We start from the raw sequence: 17357 nt of genomic DNA on the forward strand, positions 1-17357 counted from the left end.
AGGAACAGGGTTGGGAACCCCTGGTTTACAGAGAGTGGTCCGAAAAAGAGAAAAAATCCAGTAAGCGGCAATTGTGTGGACGAAAAAGCTGGGGCTACGATTCAAACAGGCTCAACAAAATTGGACACTAGAAGATTGGGAAAAACGTTGCCAGGTCTGATGAGTCTCGATTTCAGCTGTGTACCTTCAGATGGTATTGAAGTTGGCTTAAACAACATGAAAGAAGGATCCTGCCTTGTCCAGTTCACTCTGATGATGTAATGGAGTGGGATATTTTCTTGGCACACTTTGAGCCCTTCAAGACCAATTAAGCCTCGTTTAAATGCCACGGCCTACCTGAGTATTGTTGCTGACCATGTCCATCCCTTTATGACCACACTGTACCAATCTTCAGATGGCTACTTCTAGCAGGATAATACACCATGTAACAATGCACTGTGTGTTGAACATGACAGTAAGTTCACCATACTCCAATGGCCTCCACAGTCACCAGATCTCAATCCAATAGAGCATCTTTGGGATGTGATGAAATGGGAGATTGGAACCCCCACCATTACTAAAACAAGGTATCCAGTCCTATGTACTGTACCCATTGGAAAAGCCCTCAAAGGTAAGCTGAGCATTACTTTGCAATGGAAATGTGCCATAACTGTACTATATTAGGTCATGGGTTTGATTGCATGAACACACATACTGATAAATGTATAGATTGAATGCACTGCAAGTCACTTGGGATCAAAGTATTTGCCAAAAGCAAGAATGTAAATGTGGAGTAATGAGAATCACTTTTGATACTAATAAAACAATTCCAAAAGCAAAGTGTACAGTATATATGAAACTTTGTATTTTATATAAAACCTTTTCACAATTCACAAAATTCCTAAATGCCTTGTTTAAACCAGGGGTTTTCAAACTGTGGGTCGCAAAGTGGGATCAGGTGGGTCGGACAAAGTCACTTGGTTGTTGTAGTGAATGACACAAAACCAGTTGTCCTATTAACAGCAATTAATGTCAATGGTTTTGATATAAGGTCTTTTAGTATTACCATTAACTCTTTCTCCGCCATTGACGAGTTATCTCGTCAGTTAAGAGAAAATGCTTCCCTGCAAATGTTTTACGGCAATCCATATTTCCACTATTATCCATTGGATGACGCTCTTACCCGTTTTATAGAACATTGAAGCATTCACTGATCCAAAAACAGTAAAAACTGAGTGTATGTTTCGATCATAGTTATGAATCTGATCTCTAACAAAAATCCTTTACAAAAATGCAATAATCTCAGCTTTTTGCTCAAATATTGGTATTTTTTAAGAAACCTACCCATGTTTGAGAGGTGATAAAAAGAGAATAAATGAAGATTTGATTTCCTGGAAGGCATTAAACTTTTGTAAAAATCATAAAAATGTTGGTGCTGGCTGGCAACTTTTTTTTAAACCGCTGGTGGGGAAGTTATACTTACATTTAATTCATACAATGACAATGCAAATATAAAATACTCTCTTCTAAAAGAGAACAAATGTAATTTTGTATTTCTAAATTTATTAAAAAAATATATATATTTTGGTGGGTCCTGACTCCTGAGATAGATTATACCTGTCTGTGGGTCACAGAAAGAAAAACTTTGGGAACCACTGGTTTTAATCATGCTATTTTTATTGTAGGGGGAGATGTGATCCTTGTATGTTTTTATCAGATTTTTCTCAAGCATACAACTGTACTGAGTGTCTTCGCAAACATCATATCAAATGTTGTTGAAAGCACCTGTTAACCGCCATCACTGAGCAATCCCTTTAATTCAGCACACATGAGGGTGAACAGTATCTACATTGAATGCTTCTGGGAATTGCAGACAGCATGAAGACATTAAATGTCAGTGTGTGTTTTTGTGTATGTGTGTTTAGAAATATAAGAATGACCCTTGGTGGACAGAACGCCAAGCTGTTGCTTATTTTGAAAATTACAGGCTGTGTTTGGGATGCGCGTGTTCGAAAGAGCAAGCGAGTGCATGTATGTGTGTGTACGTGTGCGATCACATGCATATGTTAGGCTTTTCCACAGCCTAAAATTAAAATCTGGGTTTTATAAACGCTCTCTAATTATGGAGGAGAGGATGGTGCACTATTTTTGGGAACTGTGGCCATGAACGCCCTTCTCGTACACACAAAAACTCAGGCACACTAACAGAAAATACATAAGCGCATAAATACAGTGCATGCAAGCCAGTGCGGATAAGAAAATGTCATACCAAAAAAAGACATTTGAGTTCGTAAATAGAGAACCATGCACACATTTGTAAAATGCTACTTTAGTAGTGCTGTAAATGTTAATTGGCCTTTATGGAATGTGCACATCATTTCTAAACAATGTTGACCATGCAAGGCCACCATCAAAGTTATGTTGCAATACAGTAAGCATTTTACCCTTGGGAATCTGTTTGTGTGTAAGTCTATGTGTGTGTCTATGTAGTTTGGCCTAGATAACAAGATGAGGTTGGTCTGGATGCTGGCGAGCTCAGTGTAAACAATGAAACAGAGCTTCACTTTTGCGCATGATTATACACAGGTCACTGATCAGGTCAATAACACAAACACTTTTTGTTTGCATGTTCTCTTTGTCTTATTAGAGCGATGAATGTTTGTTTTACAGTATGGTTCGCAAACAATTTCTTTAAAAAAATGGGTTTAAAACGGGAATGCTAATATTATTGTTAAAGCACAGATGAATTCTTCATCAAACGTGAGTTATATGAGCTGTAAAGCTGGGACTATTTTTTTGGCGGATGAACTTCTGGTTATGTGTCCCTGGCATAATTTCTATGCTTGATTGTGTTAAAGCTCACATAAAACACACTGTTTCTGCTTTTCTTATGTTAATCTTGAGTACCTTTAGAATAGTATTACTTACTTAAAGAGTCTTTAGTTTTATCAGATTTATAAAAGACAGAGCAGCTCTACCGATTCTTTGTGAATAAAACCGAGCCCCTAAAGGCCTATACGGGCGGATTGAGTCACAAGAAAGCAACACACACAAAACATTATACCACTATCTCTGGATAACTTATAATTCTTTACAGGTTTATGATTGACAACAAAGCACAGACATTTAATGCAGATTTACTTACCGCCTGCAACTCATGACCCTGTTGGGAGCGCCACAATTTAACAAAATCTAAAGTTAAACAAGCACAACTCTGCTGCTACCAAACTACATCCATTGTTTCAATAATGCTGGGGTTTTTAAATGTCCCATCACAATCAACAACACACTTCTCTGGTGACAGTGATTTTGTGTCAGTTCTTGGTTGGTGCGTGTGTGCGTTATTCCAGTTAAAGTGCCCATAAAAGGACTTCCACTGTACTTTCTGTACAGAAATAGCCCATAAAAGGAAAAAAGGAAGATTGTTACATACGAAACTTCTACGAACCCTAGCGAAGTGCATTTGGTACAGAAATACTGCTTTTTTGACACTTTGCCAATGTTTAGCATGAGGAATCCAAATCTTAAACAGTGTTAATAAGTCAGTATGCATGAAATAGCTTTAGGACCCCCCCCCAATAGTTATGAAATGAACCATAAATGTGACCCTGGACCACAATACCAGTCATACTAGTCATTACTTTTTAAATTAAAATTTATACATCATTTGAAAGCTGAATAAATATGCTTTAGAGCAATATGATTCCTCATGATATCACTCAAAGTTGTAAATAACCCAGAATAGTCCTTAAATAACAACAATAGTTCATATACAATAAGGAGTGCAACATTATATGCAGGAAGTTTGAAATAGTTCTGGACTCCAGGAATCTGGATGAAATTGTACCGCAGCTACCAAAATTACACATCATTTACAGTAAATCACTGTAACACAGAGAGATTTCATCCCATCTGCACACAGTCACACTTACATAGTACAATAAAGCACATTTGTGTGACACATGATACCAAGAACAGAGAAGCTTTGCAGTGAATGAGAGAGGACAGCTGAAGACAGAGTTACGCAAAGGACCAAAAGAAAGAGAGGGGAACGGACTGAAGAGTAAGAAAGATAGAGAGAGTGCAAGACAAACAAAGAGAGAGAGTTCAGCAATTTTTGGAGTCAGTTAAGACAAGTAGAGTGAAAGGAAAAACTATCCAAACAGAGATTCCCACTGAGCATCAGGAGGAGCATCTCTTTCTCTCTCTCTTTCTTTCTCTCTCTCTCTCTATCTTGAACACAACACTGCTGGGGGATTTTTTTGTCCGCAAACTTCCATCCAAACCAGTCGAACAAATAAACAGCATACATAACTGCTTAATAGCTCCAGAGAAAAAGTTTATCCTCACAAAGCACCACAAGTTTGACCTAAACGTATGAAATCGGTGGTCAGAGGTCAACGTGTGTGTGGCAGTGGCAGGTGTGATGGGTTAGGCTCATGGTATCCAGTGTCTGGGTCTTTGTTTGCTTTTTTGATTTATTGGGGACCGCCGCCCTTTCTTTGAACACGTGCGGCCATCCCCTCCCTTCCCCTCTTCTCCTCTCGTCGCCTTTTCCCACAAAAATAAACCCTACTGGAATGCCGGCGTTCCGAGGACGCCCCTCCACACAATTCCCCGGATGTCTGTCAGGAAGGTTTCTGAAAACACACTCCCCCTTGTCAAACTCTTGACCTGAAGGAGGACCGCGTAGATGCATCCGTACGGATGCTGACTTATGAATGCACAACACTCGAAGTGACTTACAGTGCTTTTTTCAGTATGTGAATCGAACCCACAACCTTTGCAATGTTTTACCAATTGACCTAGAGGAACATTACAGACAGACATGGTTCAGTCTGAATATGAGTATGAACAAATACTTGGTGCAGCTGCCTAGGGGCCATCAGATCAAGGTCACTGGTGAAGTTGGAATTACTGGCATCTGAAAACAGCTTTACAACAACTTCGGCACACACCCACATTCTTACAGCCATTGATAACACAAATCTGCGGCAACAAAACGCTGATATAACGTTAAAAAAACATTGATTTTATGACTGTTGAGTCAGTGCATCAACACGGAGTCAAGAAATCTCTATATGGTGCGTAACTCTCATAACATTTTCAAATTTTATGGTTAAAGGTGGAGATCAACACATCATGTACTTTTTGGCCGCGTGTGGGACAATAGCGTCAGCTAACTTTAAAGAAATGAACACACCGGACTACCAGTAAAATATGTGTAAACATCACTTACACTCTTACGCCCTTGAGCGTAAAATAAATACTCATGTGTGGCGTTCTTGAGTATTTGGCAGCTGGTTGCATGTGGACTCTATGTTTAGGTGTTCAGTTTTGGTTTCGTTGGATATGCTTTAGTAGGAATTATAAATAAAGGTTACATTTAGAACCACAAAGGGTTTTACAGTCTGATGCTAAGGGACATGCTGATTCTTTGAACCAGCAATTCAAAAATAATTATTTAAAGGTGAAGTGTATGATTTCTGTGGAACCAAATAAAATAAAGAATGATTGTGGGTTTTGCCCCAAACTTACGCTATTGGTTGAGCCAGTGTAACCGCTGAACCAAACCTATTACAATTCAGTTCGGTGTTGCTAATGGCGTATAAACTGCACACTTCACATTTAAAGAACCCAGTGACCAGTGATCCTTGCTAAAATGCGTGATGAGTGTATGATACAGGCAAAAGAAAGTATAAACATCGATTTTGGTCAGAATTGAGGTTTTCATAAAAATAAGTACATTAAACCCTTGTTTAACGATCCCAATGCTCTAAATCAGGGGTCTCCAAACTTTTCTGAGCAAGAGCTACCACAATGGATAAAACAATATGAGAAATAATTATATATGATAGTTTTGATAGTGTTTTGATCATGTTACATTACTTTATTCTGGCGGCAGGCGCTGCAGTCAGCGCAGACGTCAGCGTCTGAGCGTGCTCACGAGATTTGTTGTTGCTGCTGCATTTGGCTATCTGAGGAATTAAAATGTGAAAGAAAGGCTCACAATATTTCCAAACCCCAATAGGGAAATGTGCAGTTAACTGCTTCTGTGAAGAAAATGTATGGTTTAAAATGTGACCGTCTCGATGTTATATTCGGAGACATTTCTAGATTCATCTTCTTGATACAACGCCAAAGTTCGGCAGAGTTCACGGGGACGCGTAATCACACATGCTCACATATGAGGTAACATTTAATGCAAAAATCAGTTCCTCTAATAATATTATCCAAACATATTTTTAATATCATCCAAACATATTTTTTAATATCATTATTGAACATTAAAATCAATCACGTGGCTATGCTTATGTCATTTTCATTGTTTATAAACTTTATGGATTTAAAATTACATTAATTTCATAGGATAATGCATTTGTTTTGCAAAATGCATTAATGACACAATTAAACAAGTCATTAAACAAAACATAAATAAACAAAACATGCCGTTCCAGATGTAAATAGGAAGCCAATATGTCATTATTCCGATTGAATAGTATTTGATATAAAAGTTAGTCAACACTTTTATTTTGGAGGTTTTTGCATAAAGGCAGGGGCGCTCAGATTGTTAGAAATGTAAGTGCCATGGAAAAGACTGAAAGCTGTATAATATTTCGTTTGATGTCTGTGTATGCACACATTTCTGTGAGCTGTGCACACTGTGCCCCCTTAAAACAAGTGGTGCATGACGCCCCTGTATATAGATACATATTTAGATTGTAGGCAACTCATAGACTCTGTTGCCCGCAAGCACGATATTGGAGACCACTGCTCTATATATAGTCATTAAACATCTTAAACTATCATAGTATGTTTTATGAGAGGTGTACCATCCTAAAGTGCAGGACGTGCTTGATGTTAAAAGAGTTATTAAAGGTAGGGTAACAGATTTGATCCTGAAACATTTTTAGTTATGCTGGTTAAAAGTCTCCTCACATACTGATAGCAATCACTGTGTTAAGTTGTTTAAATGTATTTGTAGAAATTTATGTCATCTGTGAAAGGCGTAGGACCAAAAAATGGTCAACAAATCATAGATTTCGGTCCGAACAGACGTTTCCATTTTTGCCCTCATACTTTAGCGTAATTTGAATTCCCACCGTGCAGCGAGTCCACGCACGCAGACACCATACGTCATCGACGCGTTCACGTGCGCTCATCTCCTGACTGTAAACAGCGAGAACAGCAAACTTTTCTGCTGAAATGACAACCTGCACAGGAGGCACACAATGAAAGACATCTTTTATAACAACAACAGCAAAAACTGCCTGGATCAGCAAAGAGCAAAAACCCAAATTAACATCGGTAACTTTACTGCTTTACCACGAGATGCAAACAGCTACAGGAGGCAAAGGGTCTGAAAGGGTCGTTGCACTGTTTATTTTGGTAAGGTAGGTACGCGATATGTTTGTATTGAGATGGATTCAGATATTCTACTTTGATGAAACATTGTGTTGCTTATGAAATTTGTGTTCGTTTACGGATAAGCGTAACGATATAGTTACAACGTCTACACAACCGAACGTGTGCTTAAACTAATTCTGATGTAAACCAGTTGTTTATGTTGGTTATTTTGGAAATGTTATTCGACTTTGTACTGCAAAGTTTTCTCACTGCTGAATGAGACATGAGACGTGACCGTCTGATCTGTGCATGTTCGTGTGTTTGGAAAAAGGTGTGACTTTGGATGGCGATTTGACTTGAGGGTGGGATCGGGATTTCATTGTTAGGCGGCTACCGTTAGCATTTTTCAAAATGTGTTACCCTACCTTTAAGAGAGATACATTTCGGGACCTGATTGATGTTAAAAGAGTTATTAAGAGTGACAAGTTTCAAACACAATCTTCCTCACGCTGACTGATCTTAAAGCTGTCTGTCTCAATGTCAATCAAACAATAAAAGAAAGAAAAAAGTGTGCAAACATATATATTTTCCTATTGTATTGTTTTTGACTTTTGACTATGTGCCACATCTATTAGTTTTACCAGTGATTTTTAGGTATAAATGCAGTGATTTTGTTTTTGAACCTTCAAAAATCTTCAAAGCGATTTTTCTCAAAATTAACTTTGCTGACTCTGTCAACTTAAAACACGTGTAGCTCTGTCATTTATTTGTCAAGTTCCAACAAATCATACATCGTTTTGAATTTTTTTAATAGAACATATAAAAATATAACTTCTTTTTAAAAATTAGCTCATTCCGACTCAGCACGGGTCACATATATGCACAAAATATTGATTGGATATATTTTATTAAATTATTTGCATTAAAAATAAATCATCCATAACACTCAAAAATGTGTAAATAAATTCTGATACATGTTATTAATTATGCATATATATATATTTAAGTATTAAACAGCACCTGTCGATATGTCTCACAGTACCCAGATGAGGCTGTTATTAGTTTTAGGTGGTTGTTATCTGGAAATAACAAACCTGATTATGTAGCCACTGGCCAATAAGAATCAAGCATTCCAGCGTGATAAATGTTTAACATATTTATGTAGCACTGCACTGCACTCCAAGGTTCCATAACATTAAAAATACTATGGTACTTTTTTGTAAGTGTAAACTTTATAATGTCACATTAAAAGCTCTTTAAATCTTAAAAGAATTATTTAACCTTCTTAAAGACCCCATGAAATTAAAATGTAAGTTTTTGTAGGCAATTACATATTTATATGAAAAGTGTTTGTTTTAAGGGTAACTATTAGTCTCAGCCTCAGACGTCATGTTAGTGGACCGTTGGCTGCACATCTGATGCATATGGCACACTTTTCTGCAAACACTTCAGCAGATTTCAATGTCATCCTCTGATAGGTTAAATTATACAGGATTTTAACAGTCCGACCCGGAAACAAGTTATTTGATTGAAGAAGAAAGCTGTTTACATGAAAATATGCTTCTTCAAAAAACGAACAAATGCTGCATGTTGCAAGGTAAGTATGCAAGGTATTTTAACGTGTTTGCTATTGTTGTTATAAACTTAAGAGATGTTTGGGAATGATCTGGCTAATCGAGATTAGGTATCTATAAACTAAACATTGACAAAATTCTAATTTAGAAAATACACTTTTGACAATACAGATTAGAGATTTTATGACATCATTCTGCATCTTATCAGATTCCAGGCTCTGAGGTAAAATCAAAAATGTTTGCGTATTTTTAAAGGGGGAGGAGTCACTCAATATGTCTATTATGTCAAAGCTGGCAGCTGCACATTTCCAGGCATTTAGTGGGTCCTTAAAAAACAAATAAATTAAAAAAAGTTCTAGATTAAAACCTATAAAGATTCTTTGCTGAACCTACCATTGAAGTATCTTTAAAAGAGTGACTTTTTTACCCAAAAATATACGTACAAGCATGCTTTCACATACATACTCACGCTGTCACGTCTCTCATTACACTCTCACTCTCTGTCTAACATTCACTCAAACAGATGTGAAGACTCTGTCCTTCACCCCCATCTCTTAATCTATCCCTTCTTCTGTCCTTTCCTCGATCTCTCCGTTTCACACTTTTCACTTCTTCTTCTCGTCTTTCTCTCTCTTTCTCTCGTTCACTTCCCCCTCCATCAGCTCAGTCACTGTGCAGCCGCACATAATTAGCTCTAAACACAGCGCGCTGCTCTCCCTCACATCTGGAAAGAGTTTAGGCATGGCAGTTTCCTACCAGGACAGCTAAATATTTAGGTTCAGACTCACTGTGTATGGATGAACTCATGACAGAGGGGTGGGGAAAATAGGAGAGAGGGAAAAGAAAGGGTGCGATCGCACGGGGAGGGGGAAAAGTTGAAAAGTGGCCGTTTATGGTAAATATATCGGGCCATATACCGCATAGTAGCACCAAATGACTTGTATATGCCAAGGGTATACACTTATACTGAAAGGATTTATGGGTAATTTGGAAAGTAATGGAAACCTTGGAGCAAGCTGATGCGTGGAGCAGAATCAAACAATACACACACACACACACACACACATATGCACACACGCACGCACACCGAGCGATCAGTTACCCGCAGAGGTCAAAGCAGTTAAACTCTAATACAGAGGTGTAGCCGCAAATCCTCTGCAGAGCTGCTCGATAAACAACAAGCAGAAGCCAATGAAATGCTCTCGCTGAACAAACCGCATTTAAACGGCTCCTACAGGGAGCTCTGGGTGATGTCGAGTTTTAAATATATTTGAAAGAAGGACAGAGGCCAAGTGTGGGAATAAATAGGCAGAAAAATCACTTTGGGCCGTGGCCTAGCGGTTAGCACACGCATTGAGCTGCGGCGCAGATGTGGGCAAAGCAAGTTTCAGTCCAGCTCATGGTTTTTTTTTTCGCTTCTCTGCAAAATAATTTAAATGGAAAGAAGGACAAAAATTAAAGTGATACTCCAGTTAAATATCAAAATTACCCCATGATTTACTCACCCTTAAGCAATCCGAGATACATATGTCCATCATCTTTTAGATGAACACATTTAGAGGTTTTTTTTGGAAATGTTCTTGCTTTTTCAAGCTTATAATTGTAGAAAACTGGAACAACTCCTGATTTTAAGTGCATTCATGCTTCACAGAAGTAATCCACATGGCTTCAATGGGTTAATAAAGTTAATTTGCAAGTAATCAAAGCGATTTAGTAAGAAAAATATCCACATTTATCCTAATAAACTGTAATAACTAGCTTCCGGTAACGACGCCATCTTGGACTCGATTCATGGGCTGCGCCCGAAATCTCTAAATTGCAGCTTTCCAAGGCAGGAAGGAATCAAGGCATGTCCGAATCCAATGTTAGGTTTACTTCCTGACTCATGAGATCTTGTCCCACAATTCTATGCGTGTGCGGGCATGGGGAATGTGATTGGTCGAGCCTGGTCGAGTTCGAAAAAATTAAATGGCGGCCAAGAAAGCGGCTGGAGCACAAATTTAGTGTAAATAAATGTATATTTTCAATTTTTACACCTTTTAATTGCAATTCTAGCGAGAAATTAGGATTGTAGTTTTCAAATATGTGATTAGTTATCACGAAGGCGCTCTCTGTTTATATTTCAAACACACTGCCTTTGAAGTGTGTCCGAAAGGTTTTCACTTAGCTGCCTTCCCTCCGCAATGTACCCATGGCAACGAGCGCTCACTACGTTAAAACTCTCTTGTGAGAGTCAAAGATGGCATCATTACCAGAAACTAGATATTACAGTTTATAAAGTCGAAATCAGGATTTTTTTTACTAAAACACATCAATTACCCACAGAAGACACTTTATTAACCCCTTGGAGCCACTGTGGAGCATAAATGCACTTTTTGAGGTTTAAAGTCAGACATTGTACCCTGATTGGACCCTTATTTTCTCCCATTATAAGGTTTAAAAGAGCAAGGACATTTACTAAAATAACTCCAAATGTGTTCGTCTGAAAGATGATGGACTAGCGTATGTCGGATTGCTTGAGGGTAAGTAAATCATGGGGTAATTTTGATATTTGTCAGGAGTATGGCTGTAAAGGGAAAGTTCAACCAAACTTAAATTCTGTTATCATTTATTCACCCTCATGTTGTTTTATACCTGTATGAGTTTATTTCTTCTCTGGAATACAAAAGAAGATATTTTAATAAATGATGGTAAGCACACATTACCCGACTTACATCATATTTGTTTTTCTTACTATGGAAGTAAATAGGTACTGTTAACTGTGTGCTTATCTTCTTTTATGCTCAACAGAAGAATTAAACTCATACAAATTTAATGCGCTATACTTTCACTCCCTCCAATAATTTACTTCCCGGTTAGACAACGTGTTTATTTCGATGTGAGGCAGTGCAACACATTACAACAGGTATTTTGAGAATATTGACGACGTACGTCGCAAATACTACATCAGAGGTGTCTAATTCTATTCCTGGAGGGCCGGTGTCTCTGCTGAGTTCAGATCCAGCCCTAATCAAACCTGAAGCAGCTAATCAAGGTCTTCAAGATTACTAGAAACTTCGAGGCAGGTGTGTTGGGGCTAAACTCTGTAGGACACTGGCCCTCCAGGAACTGAGTTTGACACCCGTAATAAAGTCTATGCGTATATAGATTGGCCTTTCTTTTTCTGTTTTCATTGTTTATTTACAACAAAACCCAACGCCAAACCCAACGTTTAATTCTTGAAGTGATATGATTATTGATTATTTACTGTGTTGGACAGGAATGCCGCCTTGAACATTAAAACTCTCCGTGCATCTAACTGTATACCTGTACAGTACCCACCAATAGCGCGCGTGCACAACTAGAGTTTGATGCTTGTGTCTTTATGGCTTAAGACTAACGGCTGGACATTTCTATTACATTTTATTGCATTCAGTCTTAATAGGCTAAGCCTAATAAACAGACTGTACCTGTAAGTCTCTGTCTTTAAAGTTAATTAAAAAACAAAAGAAAAAAGGGAAAATCAATCAACTAAATTCTTTAAATTCTTAAAAAATATTAATCAATATTTACGTATATAGATTCATTTTATTTAATTTACAAAATAAAAATCCTTTGTTTGAATCCTATTTGAATTTAGATTTCTTTTACGAAAGTTACTGCAGTTTATATTAGATCTTTTGCTTCATTAACAAACAGTAAATAAAATGTGAGAAATAGAAAAGTTTCAAAGTCACCCTGAATCACGAAATTATGTACCTATAGTCGCTTAAAATTTGTGAGTCTTCTCCATGATTTGTGAGTGTTTTGTCCCATTTTTTAAACCATTGTCGTTTCGGTTTAGGGTTAGATTTGGTGTTTGCGTTAGGATGTCATTTTAAGTATTGGTTTATACCTTTTTTCATGATTAATTTTTTTATATTTTATGATTTTTAAACCATTATCGCCTGGCGTTAGGATAAGAGTTGGGTTTGGGTAAGGATGTAATTTTATGTAAATCTTGTTAACATGTCATTTCCCCTGTATACTGTTCTTTACGGTAAAAGGTGCCCCTCTTCATGTTACTTGGGTACTAGGTTGGCGCATGCGCAGTGTGTAGTTGGGCGCGCAGTTTTGGTTTAGCACGGTGCTCTCGTGTGTACCGAGTGGTATGCTTAATAAAGTGAACCATTTGAAATAAACATTGTGTTTATTAGAACTAACAAATCTAACCCTAAACCGAAGCGACAATGGTAAGAAAATAGGACAAAACCATTGAGTAACAAAAACGTCACAATGACACGTAAATAGAAATACGTGATATGTTCGCGCAAAAAGGTGGAAAAACGTGTCAGTGTTACGGAAAAGACTAACAAATTTACGTGACTATAGATACGTAATTTCCTGATACTGGATTGGTTTATGTGCTATTAATGCATGCAGTGCATTAATATTTATATAATGTGGGGTAATGTAAAGTAATCAGCAATCATTTCATTTATGCTAGGAATAACTGACGACGGGCCGTTGAATTATAAGAAATATTTTCGAATAATTGAAAGAAATCAAGCACTCAACAGACCCATGGTATAATTATTTATCAAGCACACAAATACAGCACAGTGCTGCCCGAGGTGCTGTACAGCGGTCATGCTATTCATTCATGCTTTTTTAATACATGCTTCACGTCATTTTCTTTTATAGACTATGGACCCCCTAAAGAAGCCTTGGCCACCCCCTGGCCACCCCGCGTATAAAATTCTAGTTTCACCACATTTTGGGGTGAACTATCCCTTTAAAGATATTGATTTGTTTGAGTGCAGGTCTGACACTCTTTGTAGCTACACATTAATTTGCTCACTAACGACATTTATTCACTATCACTAATTCATTTAGGCCATACAGTAGATGAACAATAAGTGGAATGGGACTGTAATTATTGGGGTCTTTTCCCCACATCTCCCCCTCCACCAATCAAATTAAAGGATGCCATCTGCTTATCTAACCTAATCAGCTGAGGAATGCCAGATGTTTGGTTACAGACCTGCAGCTGGTCCAAAAGATAACCTTTACCAAAATGACCCCAGAAATCACATACTGACCTCTTTGTCTTTTAGGACTGGATAGTAATGCTGTCACTTATTTAGTATTTTGATTGCTACCATGATTATCTCAAGTCACTTCAAGAAATCTTTAGAAGAGAAATGGTATCATTAGCCTTAAAACTGTTAAAATGTATTAAATCCTCCTTTTCATTTGACACCAAGACAGTAAGGGGAATGTAGATGTATAACATACAGTAAATAAAATGTGAGAAACTTTTAAACTTAATGGGGTGGTTTCCCGGACAAGGATTAGCTTAAACCAGGATTAGGCCTTAGTTTAATTAGGAAATATAACTAGTTTTAACAAACATGCCTTACTAAAAACATTACTTGTGTGCATTCTGATGCAAAACAAAGAGTACTGATGTATTTCAAGTTGTTTTCAGTTTGGACAGCTCTTACATTTATTTTAGTCTAAAACTAATCTAATCCCTGTCCGGGAAAACAATATCTGTAAAATCTGAGGTCCTAATGTGAACCATTAGGTACAGATATGTATACATTTAGTACCAAAATGTACTTTTAAGATACTAATGTGAACCCTTCAGGTACAAAGGGTAGCATCAGTGACAGCAGGGGTTCATATTTGGACCACTTTCTTGATATAAGATTTATATTTCAGTTGATAAAACCATTCACATTTTTGGAAAAGACATTTGTTTCTCAAAAGCCCATGTGCATATTATCTGGACCAGCCTGAAAAAAAGCTGTTTTTGGCCTAATTTAAACTAAAGCTTAATTCATGAGCACTTTCGACAGAATATTAATAAAATACAATCTTGACAACTGAGTTAATTTATATCAGATACAGCTGAAAAACTGTCTAGACAATCTGTATCTAGTATGAAACATCACAAGTGTAAAAACCTTTCAAAAACTAGTGCTGAGTGAAGCATTTTCATTAACAGCTCCTCATTTTCCCTTCAGGGGGCAGGAGACCATGAATACTTTACTTCTAACACACAAAAGCCTCATAAATGCGCCACACGGTGCGTTTTCCATATGTACGGAAAACAAATAAACCTTGTTAAGGGGTGCAGAGGTATATGACAAGCGCCTCCGTCGTCTACCACCCAGCCTAGCTTTGCCCCCTTCCAATATCTTTTTTTCTATCCATTTCCTCTGGTTTCGCAGAGGCAATGTGTTGAACAGATGTGAGCGGAACCACTGGCCTCTTTAAATGGAGATCTGGCTACCCTGGCCTCCTCCTCCAAGTGCACCAATCCCCAAGCTTTACTATGCTCTCCTGGGCTTGTACGTAGTCTTTTGAGCGAATTCAATGTTTATGTTTTTACGACGGCCATGTGCAGGAGAGTTCTGCTCCCGCTGGGAAAAGGTGCAGAAGGGCACCACAGAAAGGCAGAGGCAGAAACGGCGCGGGTTTCAAGTCGATTTTTGTTTTTCCGATTCCACAGAAATCGAATTTAAATCATCAACAAACAGACGATAAATAGCATACTCCTCACCAAAACAAAAGCATGTAGCTCTAGACGTCTCTTCGTCATGTCATACCGGGATTAAGTGCATATTTTGTCCAGCAAGTATTTTGCAAAGGCGCCCCTCAAACCCAAGAATAGTTCACGTTGATCAAGACTGAAAAGTAGAATAGTGGGTCATACAATGCAACGGCTTTACTACTGGGTTGTTTATAAAGGGTCTCGTTTCCTTCATGCACAGACAATATGAATATGGCCCTATTATTATCAGACTACAGTAGAGGATGTGTATGATTGCGTCTCATTATTATCCCCAATATGAGGCAGTGAGTTTGAATCGAGTCTGCAGGCTTTGTGAATAAAGAGATCGAAAATGTTAGAACTGTCAGAACTCAGTATTTTAAAATTAAACTTTAACTGGTAGACATGCACTGTCTATAAAATATATCTACAAAAATGAACATGTAATGACATCATCTGTGCCATCAGCCATCCATGCACTGCAATGGAGTGTGGTTTCAACCCATGGTTGGACAAACCCAACGGCTGGGTTAAATTAACCTGAATGTACATATTTGACCCAATGATTAGTTGAAACCATCCAGCATAGGTTAATTGTGTTGGTCCATATTTGACCTAACCATTGGTTTAAATATCCCTGCATTTTGTTTCACTTGCAACTAGAAATGAAATGATCAGATGTGAAATGCATGCTTTGAATAAATTTGCATACAAGCGTAATAATGGCACCTTTTCACAATGACACACCTCATACAAATTAATGTCCTGAACAAATCATTCTTTGAAAGTTAAACAGTTCCATTACATTGTAATTACTGCTTAATATACAGGAACAACTTCAGATAAACTTTAGCATAACTGCACATTTATATTATGAGTACTGTAATGTATTTACTATAGGGTTAGGATTTAGAGTTTGGTAGGGTTAGTTGCATGTACTGTAGGCTAGACAAGCATCATTTATAAGACACTGCACAAAAAAGTGTTTCCTTTTCATATTATGCTAGTAATGTACACATGGCTGTAATACTCACAGGGAAACGGTCCGATTGGGCAGCAGACTGACTTCTGGAGTCTCTGTCAGCTCTTTGCCAACGCAGCTCACTTTCCTCCGGGCTCCGGGCGCGGGGTGAGCTTTGGCGCGGTCCTCCGTGCAGCTGCAGCCGCTGGAGAGGAGCTCCGGACAGCCCTCGATGACTCTGCCCTCCGGTGCGCCGCTGTGAAGGAACAGCAGGAGAAACAAACGAACCCAAAACGGGATGCGGATGCAGGGTCCCGACATTGTCCCCCACACTATCGAGTGCGCTGTCCCAGATCAGCCCATGACATTACAAAGTAGTTTATCTCTGTGGTAGTAACTTAAAATTTATCAGTGATGAATGGCGGTATAAATAAACCAAACGTTGGTTGATACTCCTTTCGTTTTGAACGATTTGATAAATGCGCGCGACCTGTGAATGGATGGATCACCAAGCTGGATAGTGTAGTAAAACTGTCAATTAAAACAATTAAGGAGTCATGTCATCGATGCAACAGAAAGAAATCCAGTATGTTACCTTTCCCAAACTTATTTTTTGTGCTCCATGTGCGCAAATGAAACGAACACATGCAATGCCTCTTGAAATATGAGGCGTTTTTAAAACTTCGCACGCAAATAACTGATGCGCAGAAACTCCGTCGCCTTTCTGAATCAAAATTTTGTGACGTGTTAAGTTGTAACTCCCCTGGTTTTGTGTGCAGCCAAATTACGATTCCCAAAAGTAGCTATTGTCCATTTTTTCCTGGAGTATTGCACAAAATAATGCCATTGGATTTGTCATAAAGTTCCGTTCCGTTCTGTCCTTTTGGTGTTACTAGTGGCTTAACGGTGAATAACGGTCCCGATCCTAATTCCAACACTCTGCCATCCTGTCACGACCACATTGAGCTCCAGCCGC

At 38.2% G+C, this 17357-nt stretch overlaps 1 protein-coding gene across 1 annotated transcript in view; it reads right to left on the reverse strand.

The window, feature by feature from the left end:
• Positions 1–17357, reverse strand: part of adgra2 (adhesion G protein-coupled receptor A2) — an 83172-nt gene extending 65815 nt beyond the window's left edge. Inside the window, exon 1 of the mRNA XM_065247590.2 lies at positions 16455–17357. Coding sequence (XP_065103662.1) covers positions 16455–16702 — 248 coding nt within the window. The 5' untranslated portion in view covers positions 16703–17357. The remainder of the gene's footprint in view (positions 1–16454) is intronic.

Source organism: Paramisgurnus dabryanus, chromosome 11, assembly GCF_030506205.2.
Source record: "Paramisgurnus dabryanus chromosome 11, PD_genome_1.1, whole genome shotgun sequence".
Taxonomy (NCBI): domain Eukaryota; kingdom Metazoa; phylum Chordata; class Actinopteri; order Cypriniformes; family Cobitidae; genus Paramisgurnus; species Paramisgurnus dabryanus.